Genomic DNA, 21,598 nt, shown 5'->3' with positions numbered 1-21,598 from the left:
GCACCACATGACTCTCAGTATAAGACCTGTACAGGAACCCCCGGCACCACATGACTCTCAGTATAAGACCTGTACAGGAACCTCAGGCACCACATTACTCTCAGTATAAGACCTGTACAGGAACCCCCGGCACCACATGACTCTCAGTATAAGACCTGTACAGGAACCCCCGGCACCACATGACTCTCAGTATAAGACCTGTACAGGAACCTCAGGCACCACATGACTCTCAGTATAAGACCTGCACAGGAACCTCAGGCACCACATGACTCTCAGTATAAGACAGACCTGCACAGGAACCTCAGGCACCACATGACTCTCAGTATAAGACCTGTACAGGAACCTCAGGCACCACATTACTCTCAGTATAAGACCTGTACAGGAACCTCAGGCACCACATGACTCTCAGTATAAGACCTGTTCAGGAACCTCAGGCACCACATGACTCTCAGTATAAGACCTGTACAGGAACCTCAGGCACCACATGACTCTCAGTATAAGACCTGTACAGGAACTTCAGGCACCACATGACTCTCAGTATAAGACCTGTACAGGAACCCCTGGCACCACATGACTCTCAGTATAAGACCTGTACAGGAACCTCAGGCACCACATTACTCTCAGTATAAGACCTGTACAGGAACCCCCGGCACCACATGACTCTCAGTATAAGACCTGTACAGGAACCCCCGGCACCACATGACTCTCAGTATAAGACCTGTACAGGAACCCCCAGCACCACATGACTCTCAGTATAAGACCTGTACAGGAACCTCAGGCACCACATGACTCTCAGTATAAGACCTGTACAGGAACCTCAGGCACCACATGACTCTCAGTATAAGACCTGTACAGTAACCTCAGGCACCACATTACTCTCAGTATAAGACCTGTACAGGAACCCCCGGCACCACATGACTCTCAGTATAAGACCTGTACAGGAACCTCAGGCACCACATGACTCTCAGTATAAGACCTGTACAGGAACCCCCGGCACCACATGACTCTCAGTATAAGACCTGTACAGGAACCTCAGGCACCACATGACTCTCAGTATAAGACCTGTACAGGAACCTCAGGCACCACATGACTCTCAGTATAAGACCTGTACAGGAACCTCAGGCACCACATGACTCTCAGTATAAGACCTGTACAGGAACCCCCGGCACCACATGACTCTCAGTGTGAGACCTGTACAGGAACCTCAGGCACCACATGACTCTCAGTATAAGACCTGTACAGGAACCTCAGGCACCACATGACTCTCAGTATAAGACCTGTACAGGAACCTCGGGCACCTCATGACTCTCAGTATAAGACCTGTACAGGAACCTCAGGCACCACATGACTCTCTGTATAAGACCTGTACAGGAACCTCAGGCACCACATGACTCTCAGTGTGAGACCTGTACAGGAACCTCAGGCACCACATGACTCTCAGTGTGAGACCTGTACAGGAACCTCAGGCACCACATGACTCTCAGTATAAGACCTGTGCAGGAACCTCAGGCACCACATGACTCTCAGTATAAGACCTGTACAGGAACCTCAGGCAGCACATTACTCTCAGTATAAGACCTGTAAAGGAACCCCCGGCACCACATGACTCTCAGAATAAGACCTGTTCAGGAACCTCAGGCACCACATGACTCTCAGTATAAGACCTGCACAGGAACCTCAGGCACCACATGACTCTCAGTATAAGACCTGTACAGGAACCTCAGGCACCACATTACTCTCAGTATAAGACCTGTACAGGAACCTCAGGCACCACATGACTCTCAGTATAAGACCTGTACAGGAACCTCAGGCACCACATGACTCTCAATATAAGACCTGTACAGGAACCTCCGGCACCACATGACTCTCAGTATAAGACCTGTACAGGAACCCCCGGCACCACATGACTCTCAGTATAAGACCTGTACAGGAACCTCAGGCACCACATGACTCTCAGTATAAGACCTGTACAGGAACCCCCGGCACCACATGACTCTCAGTATAAGACCTGTACAGGAACCCCCAGCACCACATGACTCTCAGTATAAGACCTGTACAGGAACCTCAGGCACCACATGACTCTCAGTATAAGACCTGTACAGGAACCTCAGGCACCACATGACTCTCAGTATAAGACCTGTACAGTAACCTCAGGCACCACATGACTCTCAGTATAAGACCTGTACAGGAACCTCAGGCACCACATGACTCTCAGTATAAGACCTGTACAGGAACCCCCGGCACCACATGACTCTCAGTATAAGACCTGTACAGGAACCTCAGGCACAACATGACTCTCAGTATGAGACCTGTACAGGAACCTCAGGCACCACATTACTCTCAGTATAAGACCTGTACAGGAACCTCAGGCACCACATGACTCTCAGTATAAGACCTGTACAGGAACCCCCGGCACCACATGACTCTCAGTGTGAGACCTGTACAGGAACCTCAGGCACCACATGACTCTCAGTATAAGACCTGTACAGGAACCTCAGGCACCACATGACTCTCAGTATAAGACCTGTACAGGAACCTCAGGCACCTCATGACTCTCAGTATAAGACCTGTACAGGAACCTCAGGCACCACATGACTCTCAGTATAAGACCTGTACAGGAACCACAGGCACCACATGACTCTCTGTATAAGACCTGTACAGGAACCTCAGGCACCACATGACTCTCAGTGTGAGACCTGTACAGGAACCTCAGGCACCACATGACTCTCAGTATAAGACCTGTACAGGAACCTCAGGCAGCACATTACTCTCAGTATAAGACCTGTACAGGAACCACCGGCACCACATGACTCTCAGAATAAGACCTGCACAGGAACCTCAGGCACCACATGACTCTCAGTATAAGACCTGTTCAGGAACCTCAGGCACCACATGACTCTCAGTATAAGACCTGTACAGGAACCTCAGGCACCACATGACTCTCAGTATAAGACCTGTACAGGAACTTCAGGCACCACATGACTCTCAGTATAAGACCTGTTCAGGAACCTCAGGCACCACATGACTCTCAGTATAAGACCTGTACAGGAACTTCAGGCACCACATGACTCTCAGTATAAGACCTGTTCAGGAACCTCAGGCACCACATTACTCTCAGTATAAGACCTGTACAGGGACCTCAGGCACCACATGACTCTCAGTATAAGACCTGTACAGGAACCCCCGGCACCACATTACTCTCAGTATAAGACCTGTACAGGAACCCCCGTCACCACATGACTCTCAGTATAAGACCTCTACAGGAACCCCCGGCACCACATGACTCTCAGTATAAGACCTGTACAGGAACCCCGGGCACCACATGACTCTCAGTATAAGACCTGTACAGGAACCCCCGGCACCACATGACTCTCAGTATAAGACCTGTACAGGAACCCCCGGCACCACATGACTCTCAGTATAAGACCTGTACAGGAACCCCCGGCACCACATGACTCTCAGTATAAGACCTGTACAGGAACCCCCGGCACCACATGACTCTCAGTATAAGACCTGTACAGGAACCCCCGGCACCACATGACTCTCAGTATGAGATCTGTACAGGAACCTCAGGCACCACATGACTCTCAGTCTAAGACCTGTACAGGAACCTCAGGCTCCACATGGCTCTCAGTATAAGACCTGTACAGGAACCTCAGGCACCACATGACTCTCAGTATAAGACCTGTACAGGAACCTCAGGCACCACATGACTCTCAGTATAAGACCTGTACAGGAACCTCAGGCACCACATGACTCTCAGTATAAGACCTGTTCAGGAACCTCAGGCACCACATGACTCTCAGTATAAGACCTGCACAGGAACTTCAGGCACCACATGACTCTAAGTATAAGACCTGTACAGGAACCTCAGGCACCACATGACTCTCAATATAAGACCTGTACAGGAACCTCCGGCACCACATGACTCTCAGTATAAGACCTGTACAGGAACCCCCGGCACCACATGACTCTCAGTATAAGACCTGTACAGGAACCTCAGGCACCACATGACTCTCAGTATAAGACCTGTACAGGAACCCCCGGCACCACATGACTCTCAGTATAAGACCTGTACAGGAACCCCCGGCACCACATGACTCTCAGTATAAGACCTGTACAGGAACCCCCAGCACCACATGACTCTCAGTATAAGACCTGTACAGGAACCTCAGGCACCACATGACTCTCAGTATAAGACCTGTACAGGAACCTCAGGCACCACATGACTCTCAGTATAAGACCTGTACAGTAACCTCAGGCACCACATGACTCTCAGTATAAGACCTGTACAGGAACCTCAGGCACCACATGACTCTCAGTATAAGACCTGTACAGGAACCCCCGGCACCACATGACTCTCAGTATAAGACCTGTACAGGAACCTCAGGCACAACATGACTCTCAGTATGAGACCTGTACAGGAACCTCAGGCACCACATTACTCTCAGTATAAGACCTGTACAGGAACCTCAGGCACCACATGACTCTCAGTATAAGACCTGTACAGGAACCCCCGGCACCACATGACTCTCAGTGTGAGACCTGTACAGGAACCTCAGGCACCACATGACTCTCAGTATAAGACCTGTACAGGAACCTCAGGCACCACATGACTCTCAGTATAAGACCTGTACAGGAACCTCAGGCACCTCATGACTCTCAGTATAAGACCTGTACAGGAACCTCAGGCACCACATGACTCTCAGTATAAGACCTGTACAGGAACCACAGGCACCACATGACTCTCTGTATAAGACCTGTACAGGAACCTCAGGCACCACATGACTCTCAGTGTGAGACCTGTACAGGAACCTCAGGCACCACATGACTCTCAGTATAAGACCTGTACAAGAACCTCAGGCAGCACATTACTCTCAGTATAAGACCTGTACAGGAACCACCGGCACCACATGACTCTCAGAATAAGACCTGCACAGGAACCTCAGGCACCACATGACTCTCAGTATAAGACCTGTTCAGGAACCTCAGGCACCACATGACTCTCAGTATAAGACCTGTACAGGAACCTCAGGCACCACATGACTCTCAGTATAAGACCTGTACAGGAACTTCAGGCACCACATGACTCTCAGTATAAGACCTGTTCAGGAACCTCAGGCACCACATGACTCTCAGTATAAGACCTGTACAGGAACTTCAGGCACCACATGACTCTCAGTATAAGACCTGTTCAGGAACCTCAGGCACCACATTACTCTCAGTATAAGACCTGTACAGGGACCTCAGGCACCACATGACTCTCAGTATAAGACCTGTACAGGAACCCCCGGCACCACATTACTCTCAGTATAAGACCTGTACAGGAACCCCCGTCACCACATGACTCTCAGTATAAGACCTCTACAGGAACCCCCGGCACCACATGACTCTCAGTATAAGACCTGTACAGGAACCCCGGGCACCACATGACTCTCAGTATAAGACCTGTACAGGAACCCCCGGCACCACATGACTCTCAGTATAAGACCTGTACAGGAACCCCCGGCACCACATGACTCTCAGTATAAGACCTGTACAGGAACCCCCGGCACCACATGACTCTCAGTATGAGATCTGTACAGGAACCTCAGGCACCACATGACTCTCAGTATAAGACCTGTACAGGAACCTCAGGCTCCACATTGCTCTCAGTATAAGACCTGTACAGGAACCTCAGGCACCACATGACTCTCAGTATAAGACCTGTACAGGAACCTCAGGCACCACATGACTCTCAGTATAAGACCTGTACAGGAACCTCAGGCACCACATGACTCTCAGTATAAGACCTGTTCAGGAACCTCAGGCACCACATGACTCTCAGTATAAGACCTGCACAGGAACTTCAGGCACCACATGACTCTAAGTATAAGACCTGTACAGGAACCTCAGGCACCACATGACTCTCAATATAAGACCTGTACAGGAACCTCCGGCACCACATGACTCTCAGTATAAGACCTGTACAGGAACCCCCGGCACCACATGACTCTCAGTATAAGACCTGTACAGGAACCTCAGGCACCACATGACTCTCAATATAAGACCTGTACAGGAACCTCCGGCACCACATGACTCTCAGTATAAGACCTGTACAGGAACCCCCGGCACCACATGACTCTCAGTATAAGACCTGTACAGGAACCTCAGGCACCACATGACTCTCAGTATAAGACCTGTACAGGAACCCCCGGCACCACATGACTCTCAGTATAAGACCTGTACAGGAACCCCCGGCACCACATGACTCTCAGTATAAGACCTGTACAGGAACCTCAGGCACCACATGACTCTCAGTATAAGACCTGTACAGGAACCTCAGGCACCACATGACTCTCAGTATAAGACCTGTACAGTAACCTCAGGCACCACATGACTCTCAGTATAAGACCTGTACAGGAACCTCAGGCACCACATGACTCTCAGTATAAGACCTGTACAGGAACCCCCGGCACCACATGACTCTCAGTATAAGACCTGTACAGGAACCTCAGGCACAACATGACTCTCAGTATGAGACCTGTACAGGAACCTCAGGCACCACATTACTCTCAGTATAAGACCTGTACAGGAACCTCAGGCACCACATGACTCTCAGTATAAGACCTGTACAGGAACCCCCGGCACCACATGACTCTCAGTGTGAGACCTGTACAGGAACCTCAGGCACCACATGACTCTCAGTATAAGACCTGTACAGGAACCTCAGGCACCACATGACTCTCAGTATAAGACCTGTACAGGAACCTCAGGCACCTCATGACTCTCAGTATAAGACCTGTACAGGAACCTCAGGCACCACATGACTCTCAGTATAAGACCTGTACAGGAACCACAGGCACCACATGACTCTCTGTATAAGACCTGTACAGGAACCTCAGGCACCACATGACTCTCAGTATAAGACCTGTACAGGAACCTCAGGCACCACATGACTCTCAGTATAAGACCTGTACAGGAACCTCAGGCACCTCATGACTCTCAGTATAAGACCTGTACAGGAACCTCAGGCACCACATGACTCTCAGTATAAGACCTGTACAGGAACCACAGGCACCACATGACTCTCTGTATAAGACCTGTACAGGAACCTCAGGCACCACATGACTCTCAGTGTGAGACCTGTACAGGAACCTCAGGCACCACATGACTCTCAGTATAAGACCTGTACAGGAACCTCAGGCAGCACATTACTCTCAGTATAAGACCTGTACAGGAACCACCGGCACCACATGACTCTCAGAATAAGACCTGCACAGGAACCTCAGGCACCACATGACTCTCAGTATAAGACCTGTTCAGGAACCTCAGGCACCACATGACTCTCAGTATAAGACCTGTACAGGAACCTCAGGCACCACATGACTCTCAGTATAAGACCTGTACAGGAACTTCAGGCACCACATGACTCTCAGTATAAGACCTGTTCAGGAACCTCAGGCACCACATGACTCTCAGTATAAGACCTGTACAGGAACTTCAGGCACCACATGACTCTCAGTATAAGACCTGTTCAGGAACCTCAGGCACCACATTACTCTCAGTATAAGACCTGTACAGGGACCTCAGGCACCACATGACTCTCAGTATAAGACCTGTTCAGGAACGTCAGGCACCACATGACTCTCAGTATAAGACCTGTACAGGAACCTCAGGCACCACATGACTCTCAGTATAAGACCTGTACAGGAACCTCAGGCACCACATGACTCTCAATATAAGACCTGTACAGGAACCTCCGGCACCACATGACTCTCAGTATAAGACCTGTACAGGAACCCCCGGCACCACATGACTCTCAGTATAAGACCTGTACAGGAACCTCAGGCACCACATGACTCTCAGTATAAGACCTGTACAGGAACCCCCGGCACCACATGACTCTCAGTATAAGACCTGTACAGGAACCCCCGGCACCACATGACTCTCAGTATAAGACCTGTACAGGAACCCCCAGCACCACATGACTCTCAGTATAAGACCTGTACAGGAACCTCAGGCACCACATGACTCTCAGTATAAGACCTGTACAGGAACCTCAGGCACCACATGACTCTCAGTATAAGACCTGTACAGTAACCTCAGGCACCACATGACTCTCAGTATAAGACCTGTACAGGAACCTCAGGCACCACATGACTCTCAGTATAAGACCTGTACAGGAACCCCCGGCACCACATCACTCTCAGTATAAGACCTGTACAGGAACCTCAGGCACAACATGACTCTCAGTATGAGACCTGTACAGGAACCTCAGGCACCACATTACTCTCAGTATAAGACCTGTACAGGAACCTCAGGCACCACATGACTCTCAGTATAAGACCTGTACAGGAACCCCCGGCACCACATGACTCTCAGTGTGAGACCTGTACAGGAACCTCAGGCACCACATGACTCTCAGTATAAGACCTGTACAGGAACCTCAGGCACCACATGACTCTCAGTATAAGACCTGTACAGGAACCACAGGCACCACATGACTCTCAGTATAAGACCTGCACAGGAACCTCAGGCACCACATGACTCTCAGTGTGAGACCTCTACAGGAACCTCAGGCACCCCATGACTCTCAGTATAAGACCTGTGCAGGAACCTCAGGCACCACATGACTCTCAGTATAAGACCTGTACAGGAACCTCAGGCAGCACATTACTCTCAGTATAAGACCTGTACAGGAACCACCGGCACCACATGACTCTCAGAATAAGACCTGCACAGGAACCTCAGGCACCACATGACTCTCAGTATAAGACCTGTACAGGAACCTCAGGCACCACATGACTCTCAGTATAAGACCTGTAAAGGAACCTCAGGCACCACATGACTCTCAGTATAAGACCTGTACAGGAACCTCAGGCACCACATTACTCTCAGTATAAGACCTGTACAGGAACCTCAGGCACCACATGACTCTCAGTATAAGACCTGTTCAGGAACCTCAGGCACCACATGACTCTCAGTATAAGACCTGTACAGGAACCTCAGGCACCACATGACTCTCAGTATAAGACCTGTACAGGAACTTCAGGCACCACATGACTCTCAGTATAAGACCTGTTCAGGAACCTCAGGCACCACATTACTCTCAGTATAAGACCTGTACAGGAACCTCAGGCACCACATGACTCTCAGTATAAGACCTGTTCAGGAACCTCAGGCACCACATGACTCTCAGTATAAGACCTGTACAGGAACCTCAGGCACCACATGACTCTCAGTATAAGACCTGTACAGGAACTTCAGGCACCACATGACTCTCAGTATAAGACCTGTACAGGAACCTAAGGCACCACATGACTCTCAGTATAAGACCTGTACAGGAACCTCAGGCACCACATGACTCTCAGTATAAGACCTGTACAGGAACCCCCGGCACCACATGACTCTCAGTATAAGACGTGTACAGGAACCCCCGGCACCACATGACTCTCAGTATGAGACCTGTACAGGAACCCCCGGCACCACATGACTCTCAGTATAAGACCTGTACAGGAACCCCGGGCACCACATGACTCTCAGTATAAGACCTGTACAGGAACCTCAGGCACCACATGACTCTCAGTATAAGACCTGTACAGGAACCTCAGGCACCACATGACTCTCAGTATAAGACCTGTACAGGAACCCCCGGCACCACATGACTCTCAGTATAAGACCTGTACAGGAACCTCAGGCACCACATGACTCTCAGTATAAGACCTGTACAGGAACCCCCGGCACCACATTACTCTCAGTATAAGACCTGTACAGGAACCCCCGTCGCCACATGACTCTCAGTATAAGACCTGTACAGGAACCCCCGGCACTACATGACTCTCAGTATAAGACCTGTACAGGAACCCCGGGCACCACATGACTCTCAGTATAAGACCTGTACAGGAACCCCCGGCACCACATGACTCTCAGTATGAGACCTGTACAGGAACCCCCGGCACCACATGACTCTCAGTATGAGATCTGTACAGGAACCTCAGGCACCACATGACTCTCAGTGTGAGACCTGTACAGGAACCTCAGGCACCACATGACTCTCAGTATAAGACCTGTGCAGGAACCTCAGGCACCACATGACTCTCAGTATAAGACCTGTACAGGAACCTCAGGCAGCACATTACTCTCAGTATAAGACCTGTACAGGAACCACCGGCACCACATGACTCTAAGAATAAGACCTGCACAGGAACCTCAGGGACCACATGACTCTCAGTATAAGACCTGTACAGGAACCTAATGCACCACATGACTCTCAGTATAAGACCTGTACAGGAACTTCAGGCACCACATGACTCTCAGTATAAGACCTGTTCAGGAACCTCAGGCACCACATTACTCTCAGTATAAGACCTGTACAGGAACCTCAGGCACCACATGACTCTCAGTATAAGACCTGTTCAGGAACCTCAGGCACCACATGACTCTCAGTATAAGACCTGTACAGGAACCTCAGGCACCACATGACTCTCAGTATAAGACCTGTACAGGAACTTCAGGCACCACATGACTCTCAGTATAAGACCTGTACAGGAACCTAAGGCACCACATGACTCTCAGTATAAGACCTGTACAGGAACCTCAGGCACCACATGACTCTCAGTATAAGACCTGTACAGGAACCTCAGGCACCACATGACTCTCAGTATAAGACCTGTACAGGAACCCCCGGCACCACATGACTCTCAGTATAAGACCTGTACAGGAACCCCCGGCACCACATGACTCTCAGTATAAGACCTGTACAGGAACCCCGGGCACCACATGACTCTGAGTATAAGACCTGTACAGGAACCTCAGGCACCACATGACTCTCAGTATAAGACCTGTTCAGGAACCTCAGGCACCACATGACTCTCAGTATAAGACCTGTACAGGAACCTCAGGCACCACATGACTCTCAGTATAAGACCTGTACAGGAACCTCAGGCATCACATGACTCTCAGTATAAGACCTGTACAGGAACCCCCGGCACCACATGACTCTCAGTATAAGACCATTGAGCTCAATATTCTGGTTCACACCAGCAACGCTCTCATTTCACCTGAAATAAAGTCATTTAACACACAACCACACACAGACACACCCCTCTGTCCAGGGTCAGTGGATCTGTCATGTGACCGTTCATTTTAATTCTTGATGTTGGACCATCATAAAGAGCCCCAATATTTTTTACAATTAAATCGTAGATTTGAAATTTAAAGAAATAAGTCCAGCTACAGAATCAAATCCTTCTCCTCGTCCAGACCTATTCTTCCATCTTTGTTTAGTCGTCTTGTGTGTGTCTCATTGTGTGTAAAGATGGTCTTATGTCCTCTTGTGTGTGTCTCATTGTGTGTGAAGATGGTCTTATGTAGTCTTTTGTGTGTCTCATTGTGTGTAAAGATGGTCTTATGTCGTCTTGTGTGTGTCTCATTGTGTGTAAAGATGGTCTTATGTCGTCTTGTGTGTCTCATTGTGTGTAAAGATGGTCTTATGTCCTCTTGTGTGTGTCTCATTGTGTGTAAAGATGGTCTTATGTCGTCTTGTGTGTGTCTCATTGTGTGTAAAGATGGTCTTATGTCGTCTTGTGTGTCTCATTGTGTGTAAAGATGGTCTTATGTCGTCTTGTGTGTGTCTCATTGTGTGTAAAGATGGTCTTATGTCGTCTTGTGTGTGTCTCATTGTGTGTAAAGATGGTCTTATGTCGTCTTGTGTGTGTCTCATTGTGTGTAAAGATGGTCTTATGTCGTCTTGTGTCTTTGTGGATTCAGTTTGGGAGGATTTATTCCGTTCTTTTGAACATAATTGAGGTGAATAATTGAGTGTTTTTCAGACTTCCTATAAGTGATCTGTTCTTATGGATCTACCTCTGGATCTTCCTGCGTTGCACCAATGAAATTTCCCCATGTGGGACAATAAAGGAATATCTTATCTTAAACGATAGTCACATTCAGAAGAGAAATAGTCTCTATGAGGCACAGTCCAGTCGCTCCTTCACTTCTGTAAGTAGTAGGGACATGATGAGCTCTTTCACAATAAAAGGGGTCTGACTTTTGTGCCCTGTTAAAGGTTGTTGAAAATAAGTGTGTCTTTAGAGCTTTATACACTCTGAGGTGTGTCTTTAGAGCTTTATACCACTCTGAGGTGTGTCTTTAGAGCTTTATACACTCTGAGGTGTGTCTTTAGAGCTTTATAACACTCTGTAGTGTGTCTTTAGAGCTTTATAACACTCTGAGGTGTGTCTTTAGAGCTTTATACCACTCTGAGGTGTGTCTTTAGAGCTTTATACCACTCTGAGGTGTGTCTTTAGAGCTTTATACACTCTGAGGTGTGTTTTTAGAGCTTTATATCACTCTGAGGTGTGTCTTTAGAGCTTTATACCACTCTGAGGTGTGTCTTTAGAGCTTTATACCACTCTGAGGTGTGTCTTTAGAGCTTTATAACACTCTGAGGTGTGTCTTTAGAGCTTTATACCACTCTGAGGTGTGTTTTTAGAGCTTTATACCACTCTGAGGTGTGTCTTTAGAGCTTTATACCACTCTGAGGTGGTCTTTAGAGCTTTATACCACTCTGAGGTGTGTCTTTAGAGCTTTATTCACTCTGAGGTGTGTCTTTAGAGCTTTATAACACTCTGATGTGTGTCTTTAGAGCTTTATAACACTCTGTAGTGTGTCTTTAGAGCTTTATACCACTCTGAGGTGTGTCTTTAGAGCTTTATACCACTCTGAGGTGTGTCTTTAGAGCTTTATAACACTCTGATGTGTGTCTTTAGAGCTTTATAACACTCTGATGTGTGTCTTTAGAGCTTTATAACACTCTGAGGTGTGTCTTTAGAGCTTTATACACTCTAAGGTGTGTCTTTAGAGCTTTATAACACTCTGAGGTATGTCTTTAGAGCTTTATAACACTCTGTGGTGTGTCTTTAGAGCTTTATAACACTCTGAGGTGTGTCTTTAGAGCTTTATAACACTCTGAGATGTGTCTTTAGAGCTTTATAACACTCTGTGGTGTGTCTTTAGAGGTTTATAACACTCTGAGGTGTGTCTTTAGAGCTTTATAACACTCTGTAGTGTGTCTTTAGAGCTTTATAACACTCTGAGGTGTGTCTTTAGAGCTTTATACCACTCTGAGGTGTGTCTTTAGAGCTTTATAACACTCTCAGGTGTGTCTTTAGAGCTTTATAACACTCTGATGTGTGTATTTAGAGCTTTATAACACTCTGTAGTGTGTCTTTAGAGCTTTATAACACTCTGAGGTGTGTCTTTAGAGCTTTATACCACTCTGAGGTGTGTCTTTAGAGCTTTATAACACTCTCAGGTGTGTCTTTAGAGCTTTATAACACTCTGATGTGTGTCTTTAGAGCTTTATAACACTCTGAGGTGTGTCTTTAGAGCTTTATAACACTCTGAGGTGAACCCATCGCTCCTGGAGTCTTCGGTCAGTTTTGAAAGTATACATAAGGATGTACATATTGGAGACTTGACCTTCTCTTTCTCGTCGCCGTAGGTAACGTGGCCTGGATGCACGTGTTGGCCGCCCGCGCTCTCCGGGACAAGCCGGAGCGCGTCGGCGGAGAGGCGTACTTCTGCTACGACGACTCGCCCTACAAGAGCTACGAGAACTTCAACATGGAGTTCTTCGCATCCTCCAACTTCCGGCGAGTGCGCATCCCGGTCTTGGTGCTGTGGCTGATGGCGATGGTCAACGACCTCCTGCGCTGGCTGCTCAGTCCCGTCCATAACTACACGCCGCTGCTGAACCGCTACACTCTGAGCACGGCCTGCACGTCCTTCACCGTGGGAACGGACAAGGCCTTCAGGCACTTCCAGTACGAGCCGCTGTACGACTGGGGCGAGTGCAAGAGGCGGACGCAGCGATACGTCGACTCGTTTGCACAGGGTCACGTTAAAGGGGCTTAACGAGGGGCGGAGTCGAGGCGGGGCAAATTTCTGCGGGTGAAAATAGTCGGAATTTTATCGTTTAGAATTATTTCCTTCGCTCGTTTAAATGGCTTCAAAATGTTTCTCGTTGACTCCATTTCAGGTATTACTTTACTAATTTACTCTAGTGACGAATAAGTCCTTAATTAAAGCGTTTCAAACGGCGTTTTAGCAAAGACGGTAACAATAACCCAATAATGAGATATTCCACGGATAAATGTCTCGCTATTGACAGTATTATGGGCTGTTCTACTGATGCGGTCGTTGCCTTGACGCGGTCGTTGCCTTGACGCCGTCGTTGCCGTTGACGTCGTCGTTGCCGTTGACACCGTCGTTGCCTTGACGCCGTCGTTGCCGTTGACGTCGTCGTTGCCGTTGACGCCGTCGTTGCCGTTGACGCCGTCGTTGCCGTTGACGCTGTCATTGAGTTGACGCTTCCGTTGCCCTTGATGCTGTCGCCATCGTTGACGCTGTCGCCGTCGTTGGTTGATTCCGTCATTGGTTGACGCCGTCGTTGGTTGACGTCGTCGTTGGTTGACGCCGTCGTTGCCTTGACGCTGTCGTTGCCTTGACGCTGTCGTTGCCTTGACGCTTCTGTTGCCTTGACGCTGTCGTTGCCTTGACGCTGTCGTTGTATTGACGCCATCGTTGCCATTGACGCCATCGTTGCCATTGACGCCGTCGTTGCCATTGACGCCGTCGCTGCCGTTGACGCCGTCGCTGCCGTTGACGCCGTCGTTGCCGTTGACGCCGTCGTTGAGTTGACGCTTCCATTGCCCTTGATGCTGTCGCCGTCGTTGACGCTGTCGCCGTCATTGGTTGACACCGTCGTTGCCGTTGACACCGTCGTTGCCGTTGACGCTGTCGTTGAGTTGTCGCTGTCATTGAGTTGTCGCTGTCGTTGAGTTGATGCTGTAGTTGAGTTGACGCTTCCATTGCCCTTGATGCTGTCACCGTCGTTGACGCTGTCGCCGTCGTTGGTTGACGCCGTCGTTGGTTGACACCGTCGTTGGTTGACGCCGTCGTTGGTTGACGCCGTCGTTGGTTGAGGCCGTCGTTGGTTGAGACCGTCATTACCTTGACGCCGTTGTTGCGTTGACGCTTCCGCTGAGTTGACGCTTCCGTTGCCCTTGACGCTTCCGTTGCAAATTCCGTTCACTGAGTGAGTAATGAATTCTCGCAGCTAAAATCTGATTGAAGTGTGAACATTGGGTCTCAACACGACTTTGTGCAGAACTCATTGAGATCATCGTTTAATTGTTTGATTTATGAGTCATCATTTGTACTTTTCCGGCTGTCGCCGCTTCAGGAGGAAAAATGAATATTGTTATTATTTAGGGAGTGTCTGCAGAGCCGCGGCCGAAAAAGCCATGTTATTTTTGTGCCGGCCGCGCGCCGCGGCTCCTGAAACTGCACCGCTATTTGACCGCGTTTTAGCGCCGTTTCAGACCGCGCCGGGTTAAGGTTAAGGTTGAGGTTAGGGTTAGGGTTAGGGTTAGGGTTAGGGTTAGGGTTTAAGTTTAAGTTTAAGTTTAGGGTTAGGGTTAGGGTTAGGGTTAGCCATGAGGCTATAACGGGCTATAAGGGAAATGCCGCGGTCCCTGAAACTGCGCGGTAATTTGACCGCGCCGCGGCTCTCCAGCCACGGCCTATTATTTAGTGCAACTTCTGCTAAAACCGGACCTGGAGTTTACAGTCTTATGGCGCCATCTAGTGGTGTCGTTTTGAAGGGAAATGTGTCAGCGGTTCCCCGTTTGTTTATTTGCTATTTAATTTATTTACCCATGTAATTTAAATGTATATAATTTGCATACCTGTTATAAATGAAAATAAAGATTTTATTCAGATATTTAATTAAATAATATGTTATGAGCTTGTTTTTCTGACCGTGGCTCGTCCGCTGTGAGTTTGAAAGGTCAGAACTATGACCAAATGTGTAAAGTCGATATCTCTGGACTGGTCGTGCCCTATTAAGGCTGCACCTCTCCACAGAGCCGACACGTGTGATTTAAGTCTTCTCTAAAGCGCAAACATTTCCAAACTATATACATATATATATAAAATATATACATATATTTAATATATATATTATATATAATTAGGTTGGTTGTACTCTGATGTGCTCTATTATTATAATGTTGTTTTAAGGGATAAACATTGAAGTTCATGTGGTTTTATTACGATTTTCCTGCATAAGACACAGAGTGAAATATGAAACATCACATAATTTACACATTTGCTGTAAATACAAAGAATACTTTAATGAAAGTATGACTTCATACGTTGGTTCGAAATAAGAAACATTGAAACAATGAGTCATTTTGACTTAAAAACATTAGGATGTGACACGTCTGAGATGAAAAGAGACTTCACCATGTTTGGTTTGAACTGAAGAACCAGAACCAGCTGATCTCAGGGGCCCACGGGGCCCATAAGGAGTCAACAGCTCCTCCATTTACTGATTTGTGGACCAAGACAATCACTTTGAATGGAGCGTCTGAGGCCAGTGAGTCACTGAGGCACAAGATGTTCTGAGGTGAAATATCATTTAAATATGGTTAAAATTCTAGTTAAGTCCAGAGTGATCTTTGTCCACGTCAGTGTCAGACGACGTCTCAATCTCAGTCTTATTTCTGTTCCATCTGACACTGTCCATCATGGGACTCTTACAGAGACTAGAGGACTGGGTCATCACTGGCCCCGCCCCTTATGTTCAACCTCTACATGCTGCCGTTAGGTCATGGACGGGCCTCCTGCTGGTGCCAGAGTCAGAACTAAATATGGACCGGCCTCCTGCTGGTGCCAGAGTCAGGCCTAAACATGGACCGGCCTCCTGCTGGTGCCAGAGTCAGGACTAAACATGGACCGGCCTCCTGCTGGTGCCAGAGTCAGGACTAAACATGGACCGGCCTCCTGCTGGTGCCAGAGTCAGGCCTAAACATGGACCGGCCTCCTGCTGGTGCCAGAGTCAGGACTAAATATGGACCGGCCTCCTGCTGGTGCCAGAGTCAGAACTAAATATGGACCGGCCTCCTGCTGGTGCCAGAGTCAGGCCTAAACATGGACCGGCCTCCTGCTGGTGCCAGAGTCAGGACTAAACATGGACCGGCCTCCTGCTGGTGCCAGAGTCAGGACTAAACATGGACCGGCCTCCTGCTGGTGCCAGAGTCAGGACTAAACATGGACCGGCCTCCTGCTGGTGCCAGAGTCAGGACAAAACATGGAGCGGCCTCCTGCTGGTGCCAGAGTCAGGACATAAGACTGAAATGATTTCTTTGCACTCTTTTAAGTCTTTAAAAAGTGCTGAGCTACAGTATAATAAACTAGTCTACAGTATAGTAGTATAATATAGTCCGGTATAGTATAATAAAGTATAATAAAGTATAATAAAGTCCAGTCTCAGGGCAGTTGTAGGACCAGGTCTCGGTCACGCTCACACTCGGTTCTGTCCCGGTTCTGGTCCGGTTCCGCGGTCTCTTCTCTCGGTTTGGGTTTATGTGGCGCGGACAGCGCCTCCTTCTGGATCCTCTGCTCCCGCTGCTTTTTCAATAACCGTAGGATCTGTCTCCGGTTCTCCGCTTTGGCCTCGTACCACCGCCGCTCGTCCCGCCGCTGCTTCTCCCGCGCCGTGAGCACAAAGTGCGGCTCCGGGACGAGGCTCGGCCCGGACGCGGCGGTGCCTCTCTGCGGCCGGGACACCGGGAGCCTCTGGCGCACATCGGCCGACACCAGGCGCGACTCCTGCGGCGGAAGCAGCGACAGAGAGCTCCAGAGCCGCCGGGCGTGCGACACGTCCTCCGGGGAAGAGCCCTGGAACACGGTCAGACTCTGCTGCACCGGGGGCTCCATCGGGGGCCCCGCACTCTCACTCTGCAGCAGCGTGTGTAAACGTCGAATTGAGTGTCAAAGTGAAATAAAGTGTTCTGAAGATGATGACGACAGGTGCTTTGTTAGAAGCCGTCTCCATAGCAACCAGAGCAGCTACGGCCACTCAGCGATGACAAACTTAAGCATCTCTTAAAGTTCAGCACTTCACAAGCTGAGAAAGGCTGTTTTTTGGTTGGTTTCACGTTGGACGTTGGACATTCACCTCCGGGAGGAACGGGAGCTTCCTCTGATGGACCCCGCCTGCAGGAGCTTCCACTGAGGGGCCCCGCCTGCAGGAGCTTCCACTGAGGGGCCCCGCCTGCAGGAGCTTCCTCTGAGGGGCCCCGCCTGCAGGAGCTTCCACTGAGGGGCCCCGCCTGCAGGAGCTTCCTCTGATGGACCCCGCCTGCAGGAGCTTCCACTGAGGGGCCCCGCCTGCAGGAGCTTCCTCTGAGGGGCCCCGCCTGCAGGAGCTTCCACTGAGGGGCCCCGCCTGCAGGAGCTTCCTCTGAGGGGCCCCGCCTGCAGGAGCTTCCTCTGAGGGGCCCCGACTGCAGGAGCTCTGCGCGGGGAGCAGTGGCTGAAGAGCCACTTAGTGCGCCAGTTAGGGACCGTCTCTAAAGTACCGTTTGTTTGATTTTAAAAATGTGTATCTTAAAAAATATCAAACACATTTATACATATTTTTCAACAGCAACATTGAGCATGAATCCAAGTTGCTAATCCTAAATAACATAGTCCTTTAACCCATTGTAGATTTTGAAAGAATATTTTTTGTCAAAAATCAAAGATTTTTCAATCTTTTCAATAGCTCCTAAATCAGTTAACATAGAAAGTCAAACTCAAGTTATTATAGTAGTTGTGGTCTCCAGGTATCACGCACACCTTTTACCTTTTATTTTGTCAGCACAGAAGACATGCAAGTTCAGGACCCCAGAGCGCCGTGCAGCTTTATCTTAAAGCCTTTAACCACTGTATCGAGGACAGTGAGGTGATTCTAAGCAGGAGAAAAGATGGTTTGAAAGAGGAGTTAAAGAGGCAATCTTTGTTTAAAAAAGAAAAAAACGTCCTTAAATAGAAACGGGGGGTTAAGATTCAACCTTCTTGTTGTTTATAATGGAATTTTGAATCCCTGGAGAGGTCGACGCCCAGGGCTTTCGGATGCTCATCAGTTACACAGGGAGGAGAGAGAGAGTGAGCCAGGTACAATTTCTTCTTATTGCTTTGTATTCCACAGTATGGGATTTAACTTCTTTATCTCTATGGACACAAGCAGCTGACACAAACAGGCCAAGTTACAGGGCAGATCTGTGGAGCAGTGACCCTGCTCACAGTAAGAATACACGGTTTGGGTTTTGAGCCAGAAAAAAACACCAGTATTGATACATATGGTTAATGCCATACTGCGGAACACTCTCCATGGAGACAAGCAGGTGACCAGAAAAGTTAAGCAGTTTAACTATTGCAAGTGCAATAGTTACAGTAGTATACAGTATGTTTTGCCGATTGGGAAATCCTTTTCCTGATCCATAAAGGCATAAATCAAACCAATAAGATGAACACATGTTATTTTAATTTGCTCTAAAATGAGAGGCCTAAGCCCAGTCCTCCATGTCATTATAAACCACATCTGCGTGTTTGTCCTGACATTGGTGGACAACGTTCAGAACCGTGTCCAGGCGGCGGTCCAGAGCTGAGAGGTGGGCTCCTGAGAGCAGAGGGGCCACAGCAGACAGAGGGTCCCGGGACAGAGACTCACGCAGTACGACCGACAGACGGAAGCTGGGACGGGACAAGAGACGCAGACGCAGCAGGGTGGAGCGCCGGATCCTGAGGAGGGCAAGGGGAAGGTTATTATTACACTCGGGCCGCGGGTGGAAAGGTTCAGGAGCTGATTGGTGTTGGGTACTCCATATATGAAGGACTTAGTTTGTAGTAGACTTGGAGAAATATTGTTAGGACGACGACTTTAGTCATTGAAGTCCAAACTTGAGATTCAGATTTAGTAGAAGCAGAGCCAAAGATTGTACTCAAGTGAGAGGAATGTTACTTTAAAAAGTAATATTACTTAAGTAAAAGTAAACAGTTGTCCAAAAAAATATTCAAGTAAGAGTAGAAAAGTACTAGTATTTAATCAAGAAACCGTCAAAAAAATGTCATGTCGTGTTTGATTGTGCAAGAAAGACAAATGTTCAAATATAATATCAATATAAATCTCACAGTGAGAAGAGGAACCAAGACGTTTACTCATGAAAGAGTACAGTTACTTCAAACTAAATATTACTCAAGGAAGAGTAAAAGTACTCCAAGAAGTACAATTGATCTGTTCAAGTAATTGTAAATGAGTAATACCCATCTCTGAGTACAAGGAACATTTCAAAATACTTGTATGTGAGGCTCCATTTGTAATACTTTGGTTGTACAGTATGTGACACAAAAGCCATACATTTAACTACAGCTTGAGAAAGAAGTAAATGTAAAGGTACATGATAATGGACTAAAGAGTCTGGAGAAAGGAAGTAAAAACTGTACATTTGTGTCGGTTTGATGGACCCAATTAAACTGATCTAAGGAAAACTTAAAGAGAACAATATGGATGAACGGACATTATTTTGGTAACATACAAACACACTTGACTTTTTAGCAGCTGTGACCTTTGCTCGTAGGGTTATTGTGTACCTGCAGCATTGTTTGAGAGGAGTGAGGATCGAGGGCTCATCCACCGAGTGGCGACCAAACCTACAAAACACAGGTGGCACTTTACAGCGTGAACACAACACTCAGCACGTTGTAACAAACGGGATCTGCTGCTGACTCACGCTCGCCCGTTATCCAGATGCAGCAGAAAAGTCTCGTTCCCAAACTTTTCAAACGTCTCGTAGTGATGTCTGTCCATGTTACCTGTAGAAATGCTTTGAATGAACAACACTAAATCTGCATGTGAATTCATGAGGAGTAGTAGTAGAAGTATTTTTACTCATGAGAAAGTCCAGTACTGCCATATCGATGACATCCACCAGTCTGGTGCCCCGGTCGTATGGAGGAGTCTGCTTCACTGTGTCGCAGTAATCCGGGTCCTTCTCCCACCTGACCACACCATCACTTTATATAATCATCTTTACAAGAACTCTTTCTGTCCAGGAAAGCACAACGCTGCAAATGCAATAGCTATAAATGTTTGATAAAGAAATGAATGAAGAGAATATGGAAGACATTTCAACTCTCAGCCGCGAGTCTTTCTCAATTCTCTACGGATTTGGTCTGAGTCTGAGAACTCAAGTATTTATGCTACTGTGAGTAAGCCCCGCCCACCGGGAGGAGCCTCCTGATAATAGCCTCTGTTTACAGTTCCCCTGAAACTAATCAGCTCCCTCATCATGGATAGTTTCATCTATATAGTTTATAGTATATAATATATATATATAGTATATATAGTATATAGTGTATGGTATATAGTATATAAGTATATAGTATATAGTGTATAGTATATAGTATATAGTATATAGTATATAGTGTGTAGTATATAGTATATAGTATATAGTGTATAGTATATAGTATATAGTGTATAGTGTGTAGTGTATAGTGTGTAGTATATAGTATATAGTGTGTAGTATATAGTATATAGTATATAGTGTATAGTGTATAGTATATAGTATATAGTATATAGTGTATAGTATATAGTGTATAGTGTGTAGTATATAGTGTATAGTGTGTAGTATATAGTATATAGTACATAGTGTATAGTGTATAGTATATAGTATATAGTGTATAGTGTATAGTATCTAGTGTGTAGTATATAGTATATAGTGTA

General features: G+C 47.6%; 3 protein-coding genes across 3 annotated transcripts in view; 1 reads left to right on the top strand and 2 right to left on the bottom strand.

Annotated features, from left to right (window-relative positions):
* Window positions 1–15,748, top strand: part of hsd3b7 (hydroxy-delta-5-steroid dehydrogenase, 3 beta- and steroid delta-isomerase) — a 56,907-nt gene extending 41,159 nt beyond the window's left edge. The window contains exon 6 of the mRNA XM_072443795.1: window positions 13,487–15,748. Within this exon, the coding sequence (XP_072299896.1) occupies window positions 13,487–13,899 (413 nt within the window). The 3' untranslated portion in view covers window positions 13,900–15,748. The remainder of the gene's footprint in view (window positions 1–13,486) is intronic.
* Window positions 15,749–17,319: 1,571 nt separating this feature from the next.
* hoatz (HOATZ cilia and flagella associated protein) lies at window positions 17,320–17,773 on the bottom strand. The gene has a single exon (XM_072443882.1). The coding sequence runs from the start codon at window positions 17,767–17,769 to the stop codon at window positions 17,320–17,322; it is 450 nt and encodes a 149-aa protein (XP_072299983.1). The 5' UTR covers window positions 17,770–17,773.
* Window positions 17,774–19,366: 1,593 nt separating this feature from the next.
* The window catches only part of fam20cl (family with sequence similarity 20 member C, like), a 204,368-nt gene continuing 202,136 nt past the window's right edge, over window positions 19,367–21,598 (bottom strand). The window contains exons 8-11 of the mRNA XM_072442269.1: window positions 20,765–20,874; window positions 20,607–20,688; window positions 20,467–20,526; window positions 19,367–19,617 (exon numbers count right to left, since the gene is read on the bottom strand). Coding sequence (XP_072298370.1) covers window positions 19,383–19,617; window positions 20,467–20,526; window positions 20,607–20,688; window positions 20,765–20,874 — 487 coding nt within the window. The 3' untranslated portion in view covers window positions 19,367–19,382. The remainder of the gene's footprint in view (window positions 19,618–20,466; window positions 20,527–20,606; window positions 20,689–20,764; window positions 20,875–21,598) is intronic.

This window comes from Eucyclogobius newberryi, unplaced genomic scaffold (assembly GCF_026437365.1).
Source record: "Eucyclogobius newberryi isolate DKJ021-1_F unplaced genomic scaffold, fEucNew1.0.hap1 SCAF_13, whole genome shotgun sequence".
In the NCBI taxonomy this organism is placed as follows: domain Eukaryota; kingdom Metazoa; phylum Chordata; class Actinopteri; order Gobiiformes; family Gobiidae; genus Eucyclogobius; species Eucyclogobius newberryi.
The sequence above is the reverse complement of the archived record's forward strand: the minus strand, read 5'-3'. Positions and strand labels throughout refer to the sequence as shown.

What these genes read in the sequence shown, in the direction of transcription:
- hoatz (XM_072443882.1), bottom strand. Translation starts at nt 17,769, where the DNA reads ATGGAGCCCCCGGTGCAGCAGAGTCTGACCGTGTTCCAGGGCTCTTCC.